General features: G+C 43.1%; 2 protein-coding genes across 4 annotated transcripts in view; one reads left to right on the top strand and one right to left on the bottom strand.

Moving 5' to 3' along the window:
• Positions 1-18,853, bottom strand: part of col4a1 (collagen, type IV, alpha 1) — a 37,712-nt gene extending 18,859 nt beyond the window's left edge. For both annotated transcript variants that reach the window (XM_085766358.1, XM_085766357.1), the window contains exons 1-2: positions 18,610-18,853; positions 307-360 (exon numbers count right to left, since the gene is read on the bottom strand). In XM_085766358.1, the coding sequence (XP_085622484.1) occupies positions 307-360; positions 18,610-18,687 (132 nt within the window). In that variant the 5' untranslated portion in view covers positions 18,688-18,853. The remainder of the gene's footprint in view (positions 1-306; positions 361-18,609) is intronic.
• Positions 18,854-18,951: 98 nt separating this feature from the next.
• Positions 18,952-23,327, top strand: part of col4a2 (collagen, type IV, alpha 2) — a 60,060-nt gene continuing 55,684 nt past the window's right edge. For both annotated transcript variants that reach the window (XM_085766354.1, XM_085766356.1), the window contains exons 1-3: positions 18,952-19,168; positions 19,400-19,525; positions 19,611-19,662. In XM_085766354.1, the coding sequence (XP_085622480.1) occupies positions 19,473-19,525; positions 19,611-19,662 (105 nt within the window). In that variant the 5' untranslated portion in view covers positions 18,952-19,168; positions 19,400-19,472. The remainder of the gene's footprint in view (positions 19,169-19,399; positions 19,526-19,610; positions 19,663-23,327) is intronic.

A 23,327-nucleotide genomic window follows, 5' to 3' on the forward strand; every position in this document is an offset into this window, starting at 1 on the left:
CCGGACCCTGCTCTAATTCAAGCTCATCTTTGTTCCCCTCGTGGTCTCTGCTCTGTAACTGAGCCCCACCCTCTATACTTTTCCACCCAGACCCATGCAGCTCCAGTCGGGCCCACTGAACTGACCCCATTAGTCCGTACACAGTGAACACTGTCACAGCTGCTTCCAGCCCACTGTGAGCTTAGACAGCCCACTCTTAGCATCAGTGGGTCAACCGGCATTTGTCTAATATCAAATAAGAGAAAAGGGGAGATAGGGATTTGACTGTTAGTGAAACTGGAAAATGAAGTCATGAACAAGTCTCACCTTTGCTCCTTTCACACCACTGCAGTCACATTTTCCACATGATGCCCCGCAGCCCTGGGGATGAAGAGAGACATAAAATTAAATAACCCATCACTTGGATGACAAGGGAGAAAAAAAAACAGCATAAAATTGATTTGGGAAAAAGAAGATAAAATAAAGAACACAAATAAGGGAGGTGTATACAAACACCTGCTGAGGGTCATTTAATGTGCGTTAAAATCCCACCCTTCTTTTATTGCATGTGAAAGTGCTGCTCCTGTCAGACGGACCTTAAATATTCCACCGACTCTAAATCACAGCAGCCGGACAGACTCCTGCCGTGTGCACATGCAACCCTCGCTGATGTGTACCACAGATGAGGATTTATAAATCAGAAACAGTCAAATGTGTTTTATAAACACAGATGACAGGAAGAGTGATTCCCTTTCTGCAGTCGGTTACATCTTAAACCCTGTATTAACCTGATTTAATATTGTCACTTTTCTATAATTGTGTTTTAGCTCCCATGGGAGATGTACGTCAAATATTCACCATCATTTTACACAGCTCAAGAAAAATAATGTCTAAGTTTTTCAACCCAAGTACAGTAAAATACCAGCTACATCTGAAAATTACCCTGTGAAGACTAAAAAAACAGTCACGTTACAGGCTGAGGTAGCCTACTAAAACAAATGGCTGAAAGATGCTTGAAAAAACAGCCTTTAAGAGCACTGCATATTTAGGTGATAGACTTCCCACTGTAAATGACCCACTTCACATCCACTTTGTTCTTCGATCCACTGTTAAAATCTATACATCAACCAACAGCAGCTTCCATTTTCTGACAATATTAATGAGAGTGACAAAAGGCTCCATTTCCTGCAATCATGCTACTTTTGAGCCAGATTTGAAGCACTGTTTGCAGAAGGACATCAATGCAGCTGCTTTCAGCCCCCCCTCCTCCCTCCTCCCACCCCCCTCCACTCGCTTCCTCTCCTCGGGGGTCTCCAGAGGCTAGAGCCTGGGAACTGGCCTCCACTGCCTTGGCTCCCTCTTCCATCGCTCCTTCTCCTCCTTTTCTCTCCATCTTCCAGCTGCTAGACTCACGTGCAAGGCGTCCAGCCAAAATCCTGTCAGGGCTTTTGGACAGCCTCTGCAGCCCCGGGCAGAGAGTGCACAGCAGTGCTGCCCACAAATATTTCTCTCTGCTCGCGCCGACCCACGACACCCTCTCCACATAAACGGCTCCTTTATCATTCAGAATGATCCCTTTCCAACTGACTCAGTCTGACATCTCATCATCTCATATATGTCACTCTTAATTCTACATTTTCTATAACTCATCATCACAGCCAAACATATTCCCCGTCTTCCTTGTTGCACACAGTCCTCTCCAACATACCTGATAATTGAATCAATATGTGGGATCATGGGAAACCATGGGAAACAGACTGCACTCTCAGGATCATGAGCCCCAGCTGCCATTACTCTGTCCCTGTGCACTTGTTCTCCTCTATTTGCACTGCAGTGCACATGTGTGGCCTCGTACACTATGTCATTTCCTATTCCTGCTCCCTCACACACCTCTCGTTCACTCCCTCTCACCTCTACACCTCTGGTTTCCTAATTGTTTTTTTTTTTCTAACGTGCCACCACAACCCTTCAAGAACACCTGCTTCAGATCAGATTAGTGTCAGAAGACTAACAGCAGAGAAAGTGAGTGAAACACATGTGTGTTTTATTATAGAGGACCAGCAATAAGAGCTCCTGGTCCTGCTGGATTAACATGATGTTTTTTGGACAATTCACAGAGGGAGTTAAGGCACGCTAATGCAATGAGGGAACGTGCTTGCATATTGTCAGCACTGCTACAGTAAATCACAGCTGCTTGTGGTGAAATATTGCTCAAGTATTCCCTCATTCACCTGTTGCCCTCTGTCTGTCTCGCTTCTTTGTCTGCAGTTTCCGTTATTCTCTTTAAGACACAACCTCACTGAGCGCTGAGCAGACATTCCTGCATGTTGTCAGGCATGACAAGGGAATCCAAGCCTCAAACTGACACGAACAATGAGGACGCTATGTGTGCTTGGGCGTGAGATGAAAAACTGCCACCCTGTGATGTCTACTGCTGGATCCCTGAGCAGTGCAGTAATCTGCAGGTGGATCAAAGTAGTGCTCTCTTTGATTTCTCCTGTTTGTTTTCCCTCCACGTCCGTCATGCATCGTCATAAACCCAAACACCAGATGGGAGCGATGGTACAAAGAGCCAACTGTCATCTGCACAAAAAGGACGTCTCGCTAATGGCTCTTGCAGCCCTGAAGTGGATGACTGCCTGATTTGGTATCTGAGCTTTGCAGGAAAGAGGAATCTTAAGAGCTTTTTTATCATAGATCCTCAGGTATATAGCATGATGAGGGCAGCTGCTATCTTGCTATACCACAAGCCACAGAAGCATCCCTAACATAAATAACATTTCTATAGGCCTACATGGTGGAGTTGAAAGGTGGATGATGGGCTGCACAAAAAGAGCCAATGATGAAAAGAAATGCAATCAAGAACTACACAAGTCTTATATTTTCGTATTGCTACTTAGCTACATTTAGAGTAAGAGACAGGAGGGATGCCCTGATTCAGTCACTGGATGTTGATACAAAACTTAAACACAAGTATTGACCAAATATAGTCTTCTGTTTTATGCTTTGTTTGTCTGCTCATTTTAATTCTTAGCTACATTTGATATTGAAGACTTTACAATTAATGAACCTGGTCAGCTGACATACCAAAAAAATACTAGACACAATATTTCTGCTGGTAAATTGACCAGAATATCAAAATACAATATTGTATTGTATCAGAAACCATTACACATTTACATTAATTCAAAAAGAGTAAATCAAAGTTGTATTCTAAACTCTGTCTCCAACCAGCACAATACAGGGAATGCACGTGTGAGAAAATCAAGAGATGAAGATGTTGTTGCTCTGCCAAAACAACAACGATCTTTCACAGACCAAACAGACTTGAGCAGAGCCCGGAGGCTCTTTAGTGATGAGTGTTAATGTCTGCTGTGAATATACAGTGGCTGGTGAGTCACTGAGCTCTGAAGAAACTGTACTGGAGCCAGTAAACCTCTCCCGGCAGACAGCCTCACGTGTCCCTGGACAAGTGTTTATGCCATTCCTAAGTCTGGATGGCAGGCCTGGACGTCACCAAACTGTGAAAAATCAATATGACGTATGCTTGCAGAGCGTTTACATCTATTGGGCGCTGTGCAAAACAGTGCCTGATCATATGACGGTGCCTTTGTGATTGCTTTCTGAGGCCAGAACTGGCAGGAAAACACATAAAATACCAAAAGAAGAAGAAGAGGACGGGCTGGTGCAAACAGGCTCATTCACAGGCCGTCATAATGTAGACTGATATATCTCAGTGCTCTGCGTAATGTGTCAGAGGCTCTGGGGGTTTCGGCAAGTCTCATCCCAAAAGGCCGATGTTTAAACAACACTTGCTTGAGACATCTGACATCATTAGATACGTAAGTGAAGCAGTGAGATGAGTTCAGGAGGAGAGGAAGTGATGAGTCATGTTTGCTCTGGAGATTACAGGCCGCGGCCAGCGAGAGATGGTGGTCCAGAGATCCTTATGTTAACACAAAAGCTTCTAATGTAAACCTGAGTGTATAGAGCTGTTGCATAACTGAATCTACATGAGAGCCGTAGCAACAGCTGCTCCGTTATGACTAAGGTAAATACTGCCTGTTGCATAAGAGCCTGCAAGGATCAGGTGTTATAAATCTCTAATTATGTGCCCCAAATTTCAACCTCATGTAGTCAGTGACCTCACCTTCATGGGACAGAAATAGAGGAAATGTAATACTTTGAGAAAATAAACTTCCCACAAACCCTGCATTTTTTAATCAGATTACAAAATCTTTCTCAGCAGATCATTTTTCTGAGCATCTTAAGGTCTTCTCATCCTTAAAAGTTTCAACAGAGCTTCAAAATTTAGAATAGTTCAGCAAACAAAAACAGCAAATAACATGGTCCATTTAGTAACTAATCATGATCCGTATCAACTCTCTTCAGCTGATAAGTTGGGTAAATATTTACAGATGAACAAGAACAACTCGATAACAGCTGTTCAAACCACATCTGCGGTGGAAGATTGTTTGATAAAAACCGAAAGCACCGGAACAAGCTACTAAATGGGCCAGCGTGGTCTTTCCTGCAGTTGCTGCTTGCTTGAGATCTGTTCCTGCGCCATGTTCATGATGAAATCTCTGTAGCATAGCATCGCTCAGGCCTCCAGGGTGAAGAAATAACTTTTCCACAACAAATCAATACAGAACCACATAGAATCAAACTACATTCCTGACCTCGATTTTCTCATGAAACATCCTGTTACAGACTTGAGGCATTTTTAATCTGTAAGGGATTTTCTTTTTTTTTAATAGAAGGAAAAGTGGGAAAAGGGTTGTTTTCACAATTTGGAGCTTTTGTCAAGGCATTTGGGTTTTCCCATAACCCATGCACAGGGTCACTTGGTTTGCACTTCAGCTTCAGTGTGACTCACTGCCTCTGTTCTTCTTGCCAAAGTGGGCACATCCAACTCCTCATGTACTGCAGCCGACCCGCAAACACGGCAAGTGTGCTCGACTGTCTTCTAAAAATGTTCAGCTCTTTTATCCCCCTCTGAAGCATTTTCAATATTTGCACAAATCCCTCCCTGCTGCACACATTTTGAACACTGCAGGACCGGTTATCACCACATAGGGGCAGAAGCGTTCCCATGCCTGCTGCTGTACATTTACAACAGCTGTAGGTGTTTCACTTGGGCCTTTCCTTCCATGTTATAGGAAAATGAAGCTCACACAAACATCTGGTCGATGTCATCTACAGGCTTTTCTTTCAAACAACATCACATTCCCAGGACATTCCTGCAATAACCTCCGACTACCGCTCGAGTATCTCACAAACCCCTTGGGGAAGTCGACGTGGGAGGATTTGTCATTTCATATCCCACTCTTCATTTTTTACACGTGTATATTCATTTCCAGTACGCACGCACGCAGTCAGATAAAACACCATTAAAGGCCCAACACTAAAATAACCTAACATAATGGCTATCAGACAAATATCATTAGATCCAGTCAAGGCATTGCAATTATGGTATCCATGGTTGTTTGAATTTGATTAAATGAATTCCTCTCTCTAAAAATACACACAAGGAACCTTTCAGTGAAACCCGCATTTCATTTGCTGAAAACATAATCACATAAAACAGGCACAGACACACACACACACACACACATACACATACAGGGAGAGAGAGAGAGTAATAAAGGCCATAGCCAGCAGCTAACTTGTTCACATGAACCAATAAGACTCATGAAGCTGAACAACTTTAGCCGGAGTCATGTACCAACGTTGTGACTCCTCTTTACCGGGAGGTAAGTGCTGTTTGTGGAAGAACTGTTTGTTGACTTCACTACAAGTTTTCCAGACCCAGTGGTCTGAAAACATCTGTGCAGCCAGAGAAAATGATTTGACTGAAGAATCCTCTCTCAGTTTATCTAAGTGGTGCTGGAGTAAAGGGGGGCATCCTTCCACATTGATATGGACTTCACTGAGAGGGGGAAACAGATAACAGGCCATTGTATTGTAGAGTTTTGCTCATATGTCCTTCTTCTCACTGATACACCTGTAACCCCAGTCACTGTAACTACTCTATCTTCACCTCAATTACTCTCTTTGGAGCTGTCAAGTTATCCATTATGTTATAAAACCATATCTTAATACAGTTCATAAGTGTCCAGGCTGAGTTTGGGGTTGCTGGAATGACTCCTCCTCTAAAAAATCCTTCCTATCACAACTTAATTTCAGGTCAATAGGGCTTCACCAGAATGGGTTGGCCAAATCACATTTTTTCATTAAGAGTTGTATTGTAAAAAACAAAACAAAAATACTTGAAATAGCACAGAGTCTTAAGGATCATTGATGACTGGACCAGTAACTCTTAATGCACATTTGAGTGTTATATTATAATATTATAATAGTCATAGTCAGTTGGATAGACATGGTGAATTCAAGCTCCTCAGACCTCAGATGTGTGAATGGGATTTTTCCTGATGAGAAACTAACAGGGAATTATAACCCAACTCAGCACTTACCTCAACTCTATCTACTGTTTTAGCCTCTTTGAGCTCATTGTTTTGGTTTCGGGGTCAAAAAACGTGACTGACTCAGTTATTTACACTTGTTTCAGGCAAATTTAGCAACAACGTAGTGAACACACTCACCCACTTAGTTTACATTAAAACCAATGTAACACCTTATTTGAGAGACGTCTAAAGAGCGCCTTAATGCTAATTTGCCACTTAGATTTCATACATCGATTTGTACAAGAAAAATCCCAACTATGTCTGGGACTAAACCGTTACTATCCTGTGAGTTGTTTTGTCTTGGTGTAGTGCACTAACCTAAAACTGCCACTTTTCTCTCCCATTTATACACAAACACCAGCTTCTCCAAGTGAAAGGAAGTACACAAGTTGGCCGTATTTTTGCATCACTTTGTATTGCGTTTACATTTGGTTCTGTTTTGGGCGGTCGGCTGTTTGGTTTGACTTGAAGTTGGATGATTTAATTGCTCTTAATGACATCCTTTTGGCTTTTCGCCCCAACAGTAAATATTGTGTAACGTTGCTACACCCATTATAACCGTGGCCTTCGACATAAACATTTAGGTTCTTCTGCAGAGGTCCCTTTGAAATAACCGGTGGTACTACACAGCTTGTTGTTTTCTCTCAGTGTGTTGAAGGGAGGCGTACATGCTCCTGTGCCTCTTTAAAGTCAGTCTCATTTCCTACACAGATAACAAATGTTTCAAGGCCATTTATACAGCAGCAACATTACGCGCCATCAAACAGGATCCTGCTCTGTTACAGTCAATTTGCTACAGTGGCATAGATGTTTAACCTGTGTAAGTCACTCCATAAAGACTCATAAAGACTGCTCGTGGATCACAGCCTCCAGATGGAGACAATCAGGATAGTTTTACTCCATTAAACGTCAGAGCGATCTCACTTTGGCAGCAGGGCTCATTAAGTGTCGTTAAATGAGACAGTTATGAAGCACACTGTGATCACAAGGCCCAGGGAATAGACAAAGCAGAGACAGGGTGTACACAAACTTGAAAACACACACCTACACAAGTCATACTGCTTGCTAGTACTCAGCGGATTCTGATGTCACAAAAACTGCATGAGATCAGTGTCTCGCCGCCGTTGACTCATTCCCAGCTTTTCTGTGGCTTTTGTTATTTATTGGTGGTTTTTATTCACAGTCTGAAAGATCACAGGTGCCACCGACCACAACTATGCTGTTCCCACAACGGCTAGACACAATTAAAACTTGAGAGAGAAATAAGTAATTAGTACAAATATAAAACATTCAGAGGAGGACAGACACGGTTTCGCAGTCTCTGCTGGGTTGACCTGTACCGCTCTGACATTCCTGGCCTGGGACGGCTGGGAGGCTGAGATGGGAGAACAGAAGTGGAGGAGGGGAATATTTTCTGTCTGACTGCCTTACTTGGAAGACAAGGCTCCTGGTGCAACTTGCTCTGTAAACAAGCGTGTCTGTGTGAGGTTCAGCTGCACGTGCCCTGACTGGAACGGTACCATGTGAAACAGCATGTTTTATTGTCGCATTAGATATCACGAACAGCCAAACCAATTTTTCATATTAACTGCTCCTGTGAACCAGATTCTCAACACATATTTCATATTCTCTTCTTCTTCTCAGTGCATAAAATTCATGTTTGAAGGCAGCATTACGCATTTGATTGGATTATTAGGGGAATTCAGCATTAATCAAACCATAATGGATCGTAAAAAGCAACTGTAGTGGCTTTTTTGTCACATTACACAAGTCATCACAACTGAATAGTAGCATTAATATCTTAAGGCATGCACTGTGCTGTTAAATAATAAGCTATTATCTAAAAAGACTGACATTAGCCATCTGCTAGCTGTAGCTTCATGATGCATAAAAATGGGATTGGTCACAATCTTCCCATTAAACTCTGGGCAAGAAATCAAATATGCATATTTCCCACATTATGGAACTATCTGTTTGACAAATGCCCACTTCACTGCGCAAAAGGCCTGAAAGGTCATCTCATTAAGCATTACAAGTAACAGACACACAGTAGTATCACATCACTTCTCTAGAGGAATCCAAGGCCCAATTCAGAGGCCAATATTATATATGTGAGCACTTTGCAATAAAGCAGGGTTGTGCTTTCTGTTTCCTTTATTTAGGGACTCCTGTAGTGCTTATTTGCTGAGACCAACTTGATGTAAAACATGTCCTGTTCTGGCTGCAGGCAGCAGGTATTCATCTACACCACAGAAATACACTCAGGGCTTCTATAATCGAAAGCAGATGCATCTGCAGAGAGTTGTTCTCACACAAATACACACACAAACACACAAAGAGGCCCAAATTATGCCTGAAGAAAAACACATATGCATGAACAACTGCAGATATACACACACACACAAACACACAGCAGATACGAACATAGAAATGAACACAAGAAGGCATTCCTTGAAATCATAAACCCTAAATCCATGAGGTCGAATCCCATTTATTTTTCCTTAAATTGTAAGAAAATACATGAAATGAATGAGCAAAAGTATTAACTTAAGTATCTCTGCACACCCACACACAGTTAATGTATAAAGTTGCTGGTCTGCTCATGCATGACCAAGCGTAACCAGGTTAATGTTTCCTGTCATCAAATTTGGGGCCAGGAAACCAACTGTGAATGATGGCATCCCAAAGTTAAGGAAACTGCTGTTAAAAAACAAACAGAAAAACTGCTTATCAAGGTCACAACAGGTCTGTGCTTAACCTGAGCATCTCAACAAACACCAACATGGCCCCACCATGAGAAAACGAGCGTGGCTGTCTGTGAGCTGAACATGTCAGCGGACATGCGACATGAGGCAGGAACACTGTGCAGAGCAGCTATGTTAACAGTCTACCCGGGAACTCTCACGTGAAAAAATTAACTCAGCAAATGGGAAAATTGTTTTAAACAATTTCTCAGGCCCTGCTTGGTTGGCACAGCGTACAGCAGTGAACTCTGTCTTTGTGTGTGTTTGTGTGCGCTTGTACTGTAACCACGAAACAGGCTGATGTAGAAGTGCTAGTGGGATAAGTCGCTGCTCTCTGCTTGTTCCTCACTGAGAGCTTTAGCTGTGATCCTTTTTAATAGATCAGACTGAAGCCAAGGAAGCCAGAAATGGTGAAACACAATTGGCCACCTTTCACTCGTCAAATACCAATGCTCCTCAACGCTTCACACTGATCCTACACAATATTCCTGCCTTAGATAACAAAGGTCTATGACCTCCTTTAATCAGCAGGTCCATCCTGCGTCCCATCTTGACCACTCACATGACCCTCGCCGACTCATCCTGTTGACCTGTGACCTCTTGTCAGGCCATTAGAGGGGATTTAGACGTTCAAACAGAGCTTTCAGTAAGTAAGGGTCATCTTGATAACTCTGGTCTTCCTTAACGCTGAAGTTGGTGTGTGTGTGTGTATGTGTGTGTGCATGTGGATGAAATGTTATCTTGTTAACAAATTAAGCCAGACTCCTGCTAATCTTTTGGTCTTAGAGGGGACTTTCCGGCCCTAACCGCTGCACAAACACACACACACACACTCCACCCTTGATTCCGGTCTCACCCTGTAGCTGTGTTGAGGATGAAAAACACACTTATTTATTCCTCAAAGACATAGAGACGCTGCTGCCTGATGGAAAACTCAAGATCGAAGAACATAAATCTGGCTGTGAGATCTATCTTGCAACTAGTGTAGTCTGGATTTTTTGGTTTGTGTGCAGGGCTCTGTTCACTCGCCCACACATCACTGGTCTGGGCAGTTATTGTTCCACATATTGAAAAAAAAAACATTCTTCAACAATCCCACAGGAACAGGATCGGTCCAAGTAGGCCCTTCTACCAATAAACACAAACATCAAATCGAAAGCTCTCTACCTCTGCACGTGTTTCTCTCGTTTGCCCACTTGCAGCTGCGTCAGTTTTGGATGCCCGTGGCCAAGAAATAAGTTCTGACCATAAACTAGAAAAGTGCTTGCACGTTGTCTCTGTGAACAAATCTGGCATTGATATGAGAAGGAGAAAATGGTCAGAGAGAGATGGAAGGAGGGAGAGAGTGAGAGCAATAATTACTTTGTTAAGACGTTTGTTTTCTCTGAGACAGAGCCAGCTCAGGTCATGCGAGCGGCTGCCGAGCTCGGAGGGCTTCAGCTCCTCTGTGAATGTGCTGCACTGTGCCACAGGATGTGGGATTTAGGAAGCCATTCTTTCTCCGAGGAGGAAGGCCTCTTCCTTGCCTTTTATGCTCACAAAGACAAGAAGAGGCTGGGTCAGCCTCGCGTCTCTCTCGAGTGCTCTGGTATCTGGGAATAACGTCAGCACGTGAAGACAAGGAATGACCTCAGTGACTCAAGTACCAGCCTGATCCATCCATCCTGGAATATTCTCACACAAGCTCGTCACTCTCCGTTGTGTTACTGAGCTTTTTCACAACTTACATGAAGAATAAAGGATTAAAAAAACTACAGTTGAATAACAAAATCTGTCGGTAATGCTTCTGTGTATAAATTACTAACTCACATCCCAGGTGCTTCCATTGCGGTTACACAAGTTGACACAATACATCCATCTGGGAGAAGGCATAATGTATACAGGAAATGTGTGTGCGTACTTGTGCATGTAAGCTCGGTTACATATCCTTTTTAACTTTTTAAAGGCTTTTCCATTTGTGCATGCTCTACATGCACTGGTGTTTTGGTTTTTTTCAAAAGAGGAAATCCCCTCATGCAATTAATATCATCACCACTGAGACTTGTGAGTTTTATTACTGAGGCGACGCTGCAACAGGGAGAATAAGTGTGAGAAAGAGGAAATTCCAATGTCCAGAACAACTTTGCTTTTAGCCTGGCACTTCACTTCCAAGTCTGCAACAAACTAGCGGATAATGGGAGCCCTTTATCCCCATTATCAGGCCGTAACTATCTAATGGACAGAACTTCTCTCTATTGTTCTCCTGTTGCCTTATCAGGCCTTATCTCCAACATCAACCATTACACCACTGCAGTTTGAACATATGGAGAGACTGTAACTTGCACATTTCACCGGCCTGTGGCTTCAGAGATGTCGAGCACTGACAACAGCCCCGTTTTCCTATCAGTTTAAAAAAAAAAAAAAAGTCTTATTCTAACCCTTAGACTCAAGCTGTGCATTGAAAGATTAGCATATCTACTCTTCTCCTGATGTGAAACACACCATGGGACTCGCTTTGGTTGTTTCCCACTAAAAGTTATCTGATGAAGTCTTTTTTCTTCAGAAGAAAAACAGCTACATCAATGAACAATTATCATTGTGCTGTGAGTCGATAGAGAGCAACCCCCAGCAGCATAGAAGAGCATTGCAGAGGAAGATGGATAAAGCATCTGTTCTTCCAGGAAGGAGGTTCAAGGTTGTAGGTATGGATACACAGGCACCCTCAGGTCCTCTGGATTACAGTTGGATCTGACTCACAATCTGCTTCTTCTATCAGTCCTCCTCTGTAGAGTGAGCGCAATAACACACCAGTGCCATGTCTGGTAAAACTTCAGAGTAACTCTAGCTCAGTTAGGATGAGGTAGAGTGTGCAGGGGAGGCCTAGAGTGAAAGGTGCAGGGGCACAGACATGAGTTAAAAACCAGACTATCAATGTCATGTTCAGCTGACAGAGAAGAAGAAATGTTTCCATTCATCTTATGCTCAGACTTGTTGAAAGGCTCCACACACCGCATATGCCACATCCTGGCCGGAGCATTAATCGGTTATCTTTTAATGGGACAAATATGAAGCATGTGGCTGCTTTATCTGTAAAATCATGTGGTATCTTTTTCCAGCTCCCCTGTATTCATCATCGTGGCTCAATCTGCCATCACTGAAGTTGGTCAGTTCACCCACTTGACACAGAAAACCGACCTCGTCCCTTCCTCTGTCTCCTAATTATCTCATTTGCACTCTCTAAAGAGGGAGATAAGTGTGTGAAAGAGGACTCTGTAGGTGTGGACTGGAGCTCCCTCAGGCAGGAAAAACTTGAGTAGCATGTGATTGCACAGCTACTGCTGGACTTTATTCTTGGGCATAGTTTCAAAACATTAAAATATTATTTCTCAGCTGAGGACACTTGCTATGTTTACGAAATCTTAGACCAGACAAGAAAGGAACCCCATTGGTTTGAGGCAGCTGGTGTCGTCACTACATAAACGTAACCCTGCGCCAAAACCTCAGGAATCTGGAGACGTCCCTCCAGCTCTTGCAAGAATCTGGATCTTATCTGATTTTTTTTTTTTTTTATGTGACATTTTACAATGTTGTGCTTTCATCATGTAAGGAGTCATAGTTTGAAATATCTGGGAAACTACGTCTCCATATTCATGGGTATTTTACGCAATGTCACCTGACACACAGAGTGGTGAGTGTTCAAGTTTGGCTTGATGAAAAATAAACCAAAAGTTATACAAAAGGCTTTAATTTAATGATCAGCTGTAAAAAACAATGTCTCACTGCCAATGGAGGCTCCAAGAACAAGAGTCCACCTGCTCCTGCTCCATGAACCTGTCCAACTGTGTCATGTCTCCGCAGATGAGCTCACTTTCTCCCAGCTGTCCTCCAAGAACAGGTTGCCTCGGCATTTATTTGGCTCTTTGGTTGAAATACTTATATAAAATGGAGCTTCATACATCTCAAATGACCAAAACACAACTGATATCCTGAGGTATCATAAGATCAGGAAAGTTCAGTTCTGCTGTGTGGTGTAAAAGATCAGCTATTTATTTGACGTAGATGAAGAACAAACTGTCTCTGTCCAACACATACCGTGGGTTGTGTGTTTTACAGTGTGACAAGCAAAAATAAAACTTAAAACAATCAAAGTTTAATTATTTCTCCTTCTGTATGTGAAGCAAGCTACGTTCAGGTTTTCTGGTGTGGAGTTACAGTACATGAGGTGGTCATGAATAACTGACACATTACATGCAGTAGATCCTGTTCAGTGCTCTCCCAGTTATTTAGACTTTAATAAAGACGAAGATAAGTCTGTCATGCAGGGAGAGAGGACAGACACTATGGTGTTTATCTGAAGAGAGCCATCTTGATATTTATATTGTATTTATATTAGAGGAACAAGAAGGACACTCAGGGCTAAAAATAGTACAGTGCATGACCATTGTGCGTTGTGATCGCTGCTGTGAGGAAGTCATCCAGTTCCAGGGTTTTCATATCACTGTGCGCGCACACACACACACACACACACACACACACAGACACGTCTGATATAACGCAGGGACAGGAGAGGGTTGGCTGGTTTTCTGTGTCAGACATTAAAGCAGGTCCCCAGATGAGGATTTCTTATACCATCATCACTCTACATGGAGTACAAGCAGCAGCAGTTTCAGCATGAAAAAATAGCTTTATTATGTACTGTATGGGGTTAGTGGTGATGAGAAGCTACCTGCTGATACCTGAGACAAAGACAAAAATGCCATGAGGAGGGTTTTACTTAAAGGGACTGGTGTCATTCAAAGAAAAAGTTTCAAAATGTTTGATTTTCCAACAACACATGAGTCCACTACATCTCTGCTGCTTTAGAAACTGTCACATCATCCAAGAATGAGTGACTTCTTCTTATAAAGAAACATAAACTTTCAACTTCTCCACTTCACTGAATGCAGCAATTTTTTTTGCTTTGTTGCTTATGAATTCACACACACACACACACACACATCCGTACACAGACACACCCAGGTCCCAGACCCTGAGATGCACCGTCCTGTGAAGACAACACAAACACAGACACGCACGGTAACCACAGACCGACTGTATAATAATAGTGTCGCAATAAAGTAACAAAACATTTGCTTTCTATGGAAACCTTGACTAAACACTGCTCTTCAGCGCTGCACCTGTTCTTTGTGAGCGAAGCAGGACGACGAGGCCAGAGCTTCTCAGGCCAAAGACCGACACAGAAAACAGCTGAAGCAGACGAGAGCCAGATCTTCACTCTTCACCTCTTGTTGCTCAACACGCTCAAAGCAGAAAGCCGTAAATCTAATAAGACTGTGATCACGTTCTTGATTGTCCTCCATCAGTTGGACAGTTTGGTGGAGGTTCAGGTGAAGGGACCAGAGACGTGAGACTAACAGATTTGCCACGGGGTATCATCTCTGGCTCCAACAACATGCATTCCTCCAGGGGCTCGTAACCTCATCACCACCTCCCTCTCTCCTTCCTCCAACAGCCTCCCCCTCTCTGACTCTCACCCCTCCCACCTCCTTGTCAGACAAACGTATACCATATCGTGTTACACCATCTCTGTCCAAACCACAAATGACATTTATGACTCACCAATTTCACAGTTAAACGGCTTAATTGCACTTTCACCATAACAATGCGCCGCGGGGACGTAACCGATCTCGAGAGCTTTTAAGGCTGATCTCAGAGCAGTTAAAGTGAACATTTCATTGTGAGACAAAAGAAGTGTTTTTTTTTTTTGTGAAATGTGAAATGCAGCTGTGGTAAATCTGAATGAAATGCCTTCTCAGTGATGCTTGGACCACAGGGAACTGAAAGGGGCTTTACCATGTTTAAGCACTATTAAATCCTCGCCTTGCTTGGCACAGACAGGGAACACACACAGAGAAACACACACACACATAAAGTGGGGCATACCTGCCACACTACTTGAGTATCAAGGTCAGAGGAGCATTATCGTTGCCACCCAGAGACGCCTGTGAAAATACACGGGCACGAACTCAATCCGACTCTTCCAAATGTAGGCATTTTTACAACTCTAGGCACAGAGGGGTCAGGCGGGCTGTGTCTTCCCAGGGTGCATCGCTTGGTTGGTGGCCGGTCGCAGTGACAGAGTCAGCTGTTGTCTCTCTGTGGGGGGGGGGCTTGGTCTACCAGGATCAGGCCTAGACCAAACAAGGAGCCTTGTCTGCGCTCCGGACAGACAGATCAAGCCCTGATCACGATTCTCAGCTTTCAAGCGACAATACACTGGCATTCCTCAGGGTGTGTGGGGGATTAACAGCTCTCAGCGCTGCTTCCCTCCACATCTGAGTCGTGCTCATCATCCCTGGGGTTCATCCCGATCCCGTCCTGCATGGAACAGCGTGGTCAAGCCGTTCAGCGGGGGGAAACCTGGCAGCAGAGAAAAGTTCTTCTTTCCCACCAACAACTGCTGTTCCCAATCCCTCCATCCAACATCCCACACACAAACTCACTCCTGGAATCTGCTAATCTGCCCTTCTTCCTCCTCCTCCTCCTCCTCCTCCTCCTCACTTCTCTAGGAATAATGACTCATTCTGACCAGATTAAATGACTGCCAAGGGAGAGAAACTCTACTCTGTTGATATTGCATAAACAGTGCAGAAATTCACTCAGGATCCAATGATGGAGTGAAGAAAATTGGGAGCAAAGGTCTGCAAAAGATCTAAATATTAGCTTGTTGCTCCATCCTTAAATAGAGAGAATAAAGGCAGTCATATATTATCTTTTTATTATCGCCTTTCTGAAGTCAGCCTGGCCCGTTCCACGCTTTGGGTTATCACATTTGTAAGTGTTTGCATGCATTAGTGATTGACCGTGAGCTGTTTATATTACTGTATATTGACTCTTGGCCTTAGTGAGGCTCCACTGATTGTGCGGGAGCCCAAACAGGAGGGCTCTGATCCTCAGTCTCATCTCTGTGTGTGGAGGAGGTGAACACACTGACATGCCTTGAGGAAATGAGCCGGACATTCGTTTCTTTTATCAGATTCAAATTTATTCAAGATGAAGAAAGAGGATATTAAGTTAAACAATAAAGATGACTGCGTTTCAGGCTCCAGTATCTGTGTCACTGCTCTAGATGTAGCTGATAAGAAAGGGGGGGGGGGGAAGCCACTTTCTGTCCACAGTGTAGCTTTGGATGGATAAAAGCCCCCAGACAGGGTCACAAACTTCCTGTTCTGAACCTCCCAGGGGTGGATGGGAAAATATGCAACTCCCACCGAAAAGAAAAAAAGAATACAGAAGATGAATTACTCCACTTTCGTTGGTGTAATCTGATCATTGAAGAGATATTCAGCCGGATATAGTACACCTTCCTCTCCTCTCCTCTCCTCTCCTCTCCAGATGTCCTGTACAGTATCTGCCTCATTATAATGTTTCTAAATCTTGCTGGCAGTGGATATGTTTCTTCTGGTGCCTTGTTTAATCTGATTTATTGGACCATAGCATCACACACTTCTATTCTAGGAAAGTCAAAGCCACTCTATTGAGTTTGCTGTGACATACTGTATTTTAACATTCCTCGGTTGACATTTGCAACCAATGTAGTGAATTCTTTCTCCCATACTGTGTTTTTCATCTTGTTGTTACTTTATGGAGACATTTCGCAACTATAAATCCATCACAGCTGAAAAAATATCCAAAAACAGTGATGGAGGATGAAGAAACTCTCCACCAAGCTGCCAGAGTTTCTTGCGACATGTCGCTGCATTGTGCAATATGCTATACTACTGTAATATACTAAATGATTCACGGCCTGTTCTTTCTCGTGTTAACACTGCACACCAACGTTTGCTCCCACTCACCTGGATTTCCGCTACTCTAGTGTGAAAGATGTTTCCGTTGGGAAACTCCACCCGCGCTTTGAAATAAAGCACCACATCTAACGACAAGCTTTTCAGAAGAATAACTGACCAGTTCAACAAAAAGTTCAACAACATAAATTAATCTACAAGGTGTTTCAGTTATTGTGTGAGAATGAAAGCAAAGCCAACACGTTTTTCTTCTCCACTTCCCATTAAACCTACTGTATTCATGGATGATCTAAGTTGCACAGTGCAAAAACTGAGCCTGACTTTTTTGAAATTTATCCTTCCAAACCAAGTGTTCCCAATAAAATCTGAATAAACAGTGACCACCAATATGAGGAGGAGGCACTGATCCAGCATGGCAGCTCAGTATCCACCTGCACTTATTAAATACAGACTGTGTCAATACCATTTTAATCTTCAGTGTTTCTGGTATCACTATCATCTATTCAGTCCAGACAGATCACTAAATGTATGAATTATATTATAGTGAACTCCAGAGAGAGATTTTCAGATTAAAATGTTGCTGTGGGACTCAGCAGATATCAGATATCCTGATGTGAGCAGCTGGAACTACTTGAGGACTCAACAGGGCACAGCTCTAACTTTAGATAAATTATGATTATTAACAATTCATAATGTAGTTTATCAGTGTTTCGTTGATTTTACTTCCACACTATGATGGCTACTCTTCATTCTCTCTGATGACAAAGATGATGCTGGTTGACAGATAGTGAGATCACAGTCAGAGAGTGAGAAAAGACACTTCCCTCAGATTAACAATCAGAAGTGGAAAAGTTTCAACATCTTTCTGGTAAAAGTCAAATCATGTTAAATATCAAGTAAACACTCTATTGTATCATATTATGGTATCACACAGTTGTGTCTTTTTTCGCAATACTGCAGTCTACACTCTCTCTCTCTCTCACACACACACACACACACACACACACACACACACACACACACACACACACACACACACACACACACACACACACACACACACACACACACACACACAGTTCAGCTACTGTAGACACTCTGCCCCACCCTCTCCCTCCTCCCTCTCTCTGTCTCTGCTCCTCTCCAGCAGAACTGGAGGAGGCTGGACTGGGATAAGACCCAACTCTAAGTGTTTAGAGGAGCATGACACAGACTAAACTAACTAAACTAAAAAAGACAAGAATTAGGCTACACAAATTAAGAAAATTAAAAAATATATATCACCAACCACCCATTCAAAAAGTAATAACATTTGAAACAAAGATCCTGTCTCTCTATTATGCACAAACACATGGTTGTTGGTCTTTTTACACAACTAAAGCACTCACAGCAAGTTAATAGAAAACCCAAACTGTGCAATCAGACAGAATATATCAGAGATAAGGCAGAGGTGGATGCACAGAGACATGTGCATGACTTTATAGCCCGCGCAAGGAAGAAAGTCTAAAAGATTCCTCAGTCGCGCTCAGTTTTGAAGATGCTCACATGATCATAATCAGATAACACTTAATATTGCTTTTCGCACAGGTAAATAAATATCAATACACAAGCAAACGCGTTGCAGAATCCACTCACCTCAGCCCCTGTCAGGTCTACAGTGGAGGAGAGAGCCGCCAGCAGCAGCAGCAGCAGGGCGCCGGACGGTAACAGCATGTTGACGGTGCGCGGTGGAAGCAGAGTTGCGCTACGACGGTGCGGAGTGGCCTCGAACAACCACCTGTTGTCCGCTTCTGGTGCTCTAGTCTTCAGGTAAAACTCGCGGCTCTATCGGCGGAGCACGGGCAGCACGTTTGGCTGCATCTTTTGTCCGAAGCGATGTGAGGGTCTGATCATTGCAACTTGGTTTGTTTCTTCTGCACCACACCCCCCACCTCCTCCCAAAACGACCACCCTCGCCCATGCATTTGCAAAGGGACTCAACCCTTCTGTTACAAACACTTTGACTTTTCTCGGTAAGGAGCGGGACTACTCGGCGCCACTTTGCCTGTTTTTGTGACAATATCTGAGGGGGTTTTGGTGCCTGCTGTTCACCGGTCACCTGAAACTTTTCGGTCCGGAACCCGGCGCATCTCCCCCGCGCGCGTGATTCCTTGTTTCCTCGAGCTGACCATCGGCGCGCGAGCTTGGGGTGACTGTAAGTAATGCATTTTATTATAAAGATACCAAATGAATTATATGAACTAGATGAGTGAATATTTATTATCGCACATGTTTTCTGTAAGCAGGTAAAGTAGCTATTACTTCTCTACAGCAGAAGGTTAAAGTAGAATAGCGGTCCATAGACTTTAATAATGCTGATCAAATACATGGACTGACCAGTGATCAATTATTTTTTTGAACACTGGGGGGTGATTGTGTGTCTCAGGCCGGGGCAGTCATGCTGTAGAAGTTGTCTCTGCAAGTCAAACAGCGGCAGGGGACATAAGTTCGTGGTGCACATGAGTGGGACCATGCAAGAGCGACACAACAACAGAGGACTGAAGAACCTGAGGTAAAGTCACACGTCGTCACCACTGCACACGATTGATCAATGTGATCAGGATCAATAATAACCCTGTCACTGTCATTGTCTGCAGGCTGCTGCTGCTGTGCCTCTGCGTTGCCATCCTCGTCTCAGGAGTGCACGCAGTAAGTTATCCCACGTGGTGTGGATTTCATTTATTTGTATGAGTTGTTTTTTTGTTTCTGTTTTTTTTTTTTTTTTTTTAACTGCAGCCTGTTAACGGTTACCGTGTGGGCATGAACCCGGTGCTGTCTCCTCTGGGCTCGGTTAGGTTGGTGTCTTGCTCGGGTAGACACACGCAGAACCTCCGTAGTCTTGGTTGTTGTGGGAGTGTCTGCCTGGTTTGGGGAGTTCCTTCAGGAGGAGGGTTTTTTTTTGGCTTTGCATGCTGGTAAATAGCAGAGAAGCTCAAAACAGTTTCTTGTGAAATGCCTCATGGTGCAATGTTACTGAAATTAGCACCGCTGCAGTGTTAAGTGTTTGCAAATCCAGTAAACAGGCGTCATGCAGGCTCTGCAGTGTGTTGTATGTAGGCTACATTTTATGACCACTTGACCTGGAAGGGATCGAGGGGCGGGGTTATGACCTCTGCAGGTATGATGACATGTTGTTGAACCATATCAATTTATTAATTACAGTAATATCCAATACCCTTCCTAATTAGTGAGGCATGCACCAAATACATGATACATGATTGACTTTGGGAATTTTTCACTCTTCACCGTCACATGAATGAATGTTATTTACAATGAACTACTTTTCTATATAGTGAAAATTAAGCAATTAATATTCATATTATACATAAAATGATTTTAAAAAAAAAACTAAACTACTGACTTCCCTGTAGCCAAGTAAAAAATATGCATTTGAAAAAGAAACATCTGCTGAAATGAGCAAAAGAACAGGGAAAATAATCATTAAAAAAATGGTTTCCAAATGGAAACACACAACTTTGAGAGTAAGAATCTTTCAGTACAACGTGGCATCATACTGTACATACAGAAACATGGTGGATAAAAGCACATTAGGTAGTAACCATTAGTTGTGGCCAAAGCACAGTGACCTACATTAGTTAGAAAACATATTTATAAGTAGTAACACCAAATCCTGTAAGTCACCATCAATGTGTGGTTTCGAACACCCAGAGCTATAAAACACAGAACATCATCTTTGTGCCCACGTTGTTTCCACATTGTGACACACTGAAGTTGGAAAAACGATTTCCCAACTGAAGTGGGAGCATCTGATGACCACGAGGATTCAGCATCACTGCTGCTGTAATCTCTCCTCCAGTCCACAGTGGTCCGACTCTACAACTCCCTCGTTTCATTTTACTGTGAGAAGCGGGAGTTCATGAAAAGAACATTTTTATCTGTCTCTGACACATCAAGTGATATAACATACAAAGTTGCTCAGTTGCAGTTTAACACTGAAACTCTCTCTCTCTCTGTATCACCATGGCTCCACTAAAGCTTGGTTTTCCAGGGAAACACAGAAGGTACAGTATTAAAACCTGCCAAAAGTTTGACATTGTGAAAAATACACTTATTCTAATACTGGATTTTTATATTGCACTCATGTCCATCCATGTTCATCCATAATAATATCTACAGTATCCAGCCTGCTTAGTACAAAGACTGGAGCCAGGAGGAAACAGCAAGCCTCGCTCTATGAGCTGTGTGAAAGTTGTGACATTACAGTAAGTCGAGTGAAAGGGCAACACTGGATAACTTTGTTTTACACATGTAGCACAAAACCAGAGATTATCTCAGTGATGTATCAGATACATTCTCACCTACTGGGAATACTCTGGTTTAGGTGAGGATGTGACGTGAAAAGTATCCTGTGAAAATCGCAGTTTAATGCTGTTCCTTGAATTCATACGAGTCTTTGCTCACAGAAGTTCCTTCACTTGAGCTGTGTCTCAATTCAGGGGGCTGCATGAAGCCCGACAGCGTTGCGACAAGGCCTGTCCCAATTCGAAGGCTCCTCCAAATGTGGCCGACAAATCCGGCCTTCTCTTGTCTGTTCTAGAAAGACACACCGCACCTATCCTTCGTGGACTCCCGTATCCCAAGATTATCAGTCAATCAATCAAAGCACTTTATTTATCTGCAAGGGGCAATGAAAAGAAACACTAGACACTAGATAGCCATCTAGCTTGCTAGCTTTCGGGATGTTGAGGTGCCTCCACGCTGTTTGCGTTCGGACACGATCAGGACCATTCATTTTATACTCTATGTTTGATCACATTGAGTGAGATCTTGTGTATGAAGAGTCGCCACTGTGAAAACTTCAAACGACAGCTGAATCGTTCAGAGGATTACTGTATAATGTTTGAAATCGATCGAAACTGTCCTTAATATCTGTGGTCTCCTTAGTTTTTGAATCAGTAATGATCTGAGCCAAATGTTTCCATTGCCATCTTCACGAGCCTTCGCCTTCACCCTCCAGTCGTGCACTTTTCCGACTTTGTGCTAGTCGCATAACAGAAACATCATCGACTCGCCTACTCACTGTGAATTCCCCAGACAATGAGCTGCTCTGTTCACACAGTTGGACATTACATGAACTTTTTATTAGTCTGTGCAATTTCGAGTCCAACTGATTAAATCTCACATACAAGCTTAATGAGTTCGAGGTTGTAGTGCAGTTTTCTTTGACTGATACATCAACTTTTCTGCCTCAGCAAGAGGTGTTTTACTGCACAAATCAAAAAGATGCATAAAAGCAGGTGAATGGAAAAGCTCTTATAAAAAGTAAAGAGTGTTTGGCTGAATGGACTCGTGACATGTTTCCTGTTATTAGACAAAATGCATGTTCATGATCAGTGGAGCAGCTCCATGTGTTTGCTGACATTACACTACACATTCCCTTCCCTTCATGTAGACTGTTTTGTTGTTTTTGCGTTAACAGCCTCTCTGGGTTTTAGAGAGAGAATACTGATGAAGTGATGATAATGTTTGACTGAGCCAAACTAGAAATGGTCCTCTGTGAATTAGTTGTACTCACTTCCAGACCCGCTGACTTGATACGGCCCGCTTTATTTTTTCCTTTGAGCATAGTTTAGAAATGTGGGCTTGATGAGCGATGAGCGAAAATGTTTCCGCGTCTTTGTGAGCGTGCAGCACGTGAGCATGTTTTGCTTTTCTGCTTGTGCAGGATGTCAGATGTTCAGCGCTTCTGTCAGACATTTAATATCATACACAAGGCCCTCAGATGAAAAGTCACTTTATCGGCCGTGATGAAAAGACCCCTTTGTCCGTTGCTTTTATCAGATTTGGTCAGGGCTCGATTAAAAGCGCGTGACGCTGCTCAGGTCCTCTGTGTATTGTGCAGCTTTGCTCCAAGGTGGAGGTACCGGGGGACAGGAGGCTAATTTTAGTTTGGCACCATCCATGTCCTCAGCGCAGGCAAGTTAGCTATCAAATGAAGAAACGGTTCACATTGATTATCCAAATATCTTGAGTGAAAACAAAACGGCTTCAGTTTCTGGATGTCACATAAAACCCACCACCTGACTTTTTGGAAAAACATCTCCATTTGTGCATATTAAGGAACTTGTTGAAAGGATAACGAGGAGTCGTGTTCAGTAGGCCTGAGCTGAGAGTTAAATGAAGCAGCTGGAAAGTTGTGACGTGTAAAAATGCTGCAGGAAGCAGTAACCGACCACACGTCGATTGATGATGTTTCCCATCTGACACAGAATATCCCAATCTCAGCTGTGTCAAAGAAAATATGTTTCTGTTTAATATCAAATCCAAATCTGACCCTCGGGACTGAGTCAGTT

Source organism: Trachurus japonicus, chromosome 21 (genome assembly GCF_045865225.1).
Source record: "Trachurus japonicus isolate A0001 chromosome 21, Traja_1.0".
NCBI lineage: Eukaryota > Metazoa > Chordata > Actinopteri > Carangiformes > Carangidae > Trachurus > Trachurus japonicus.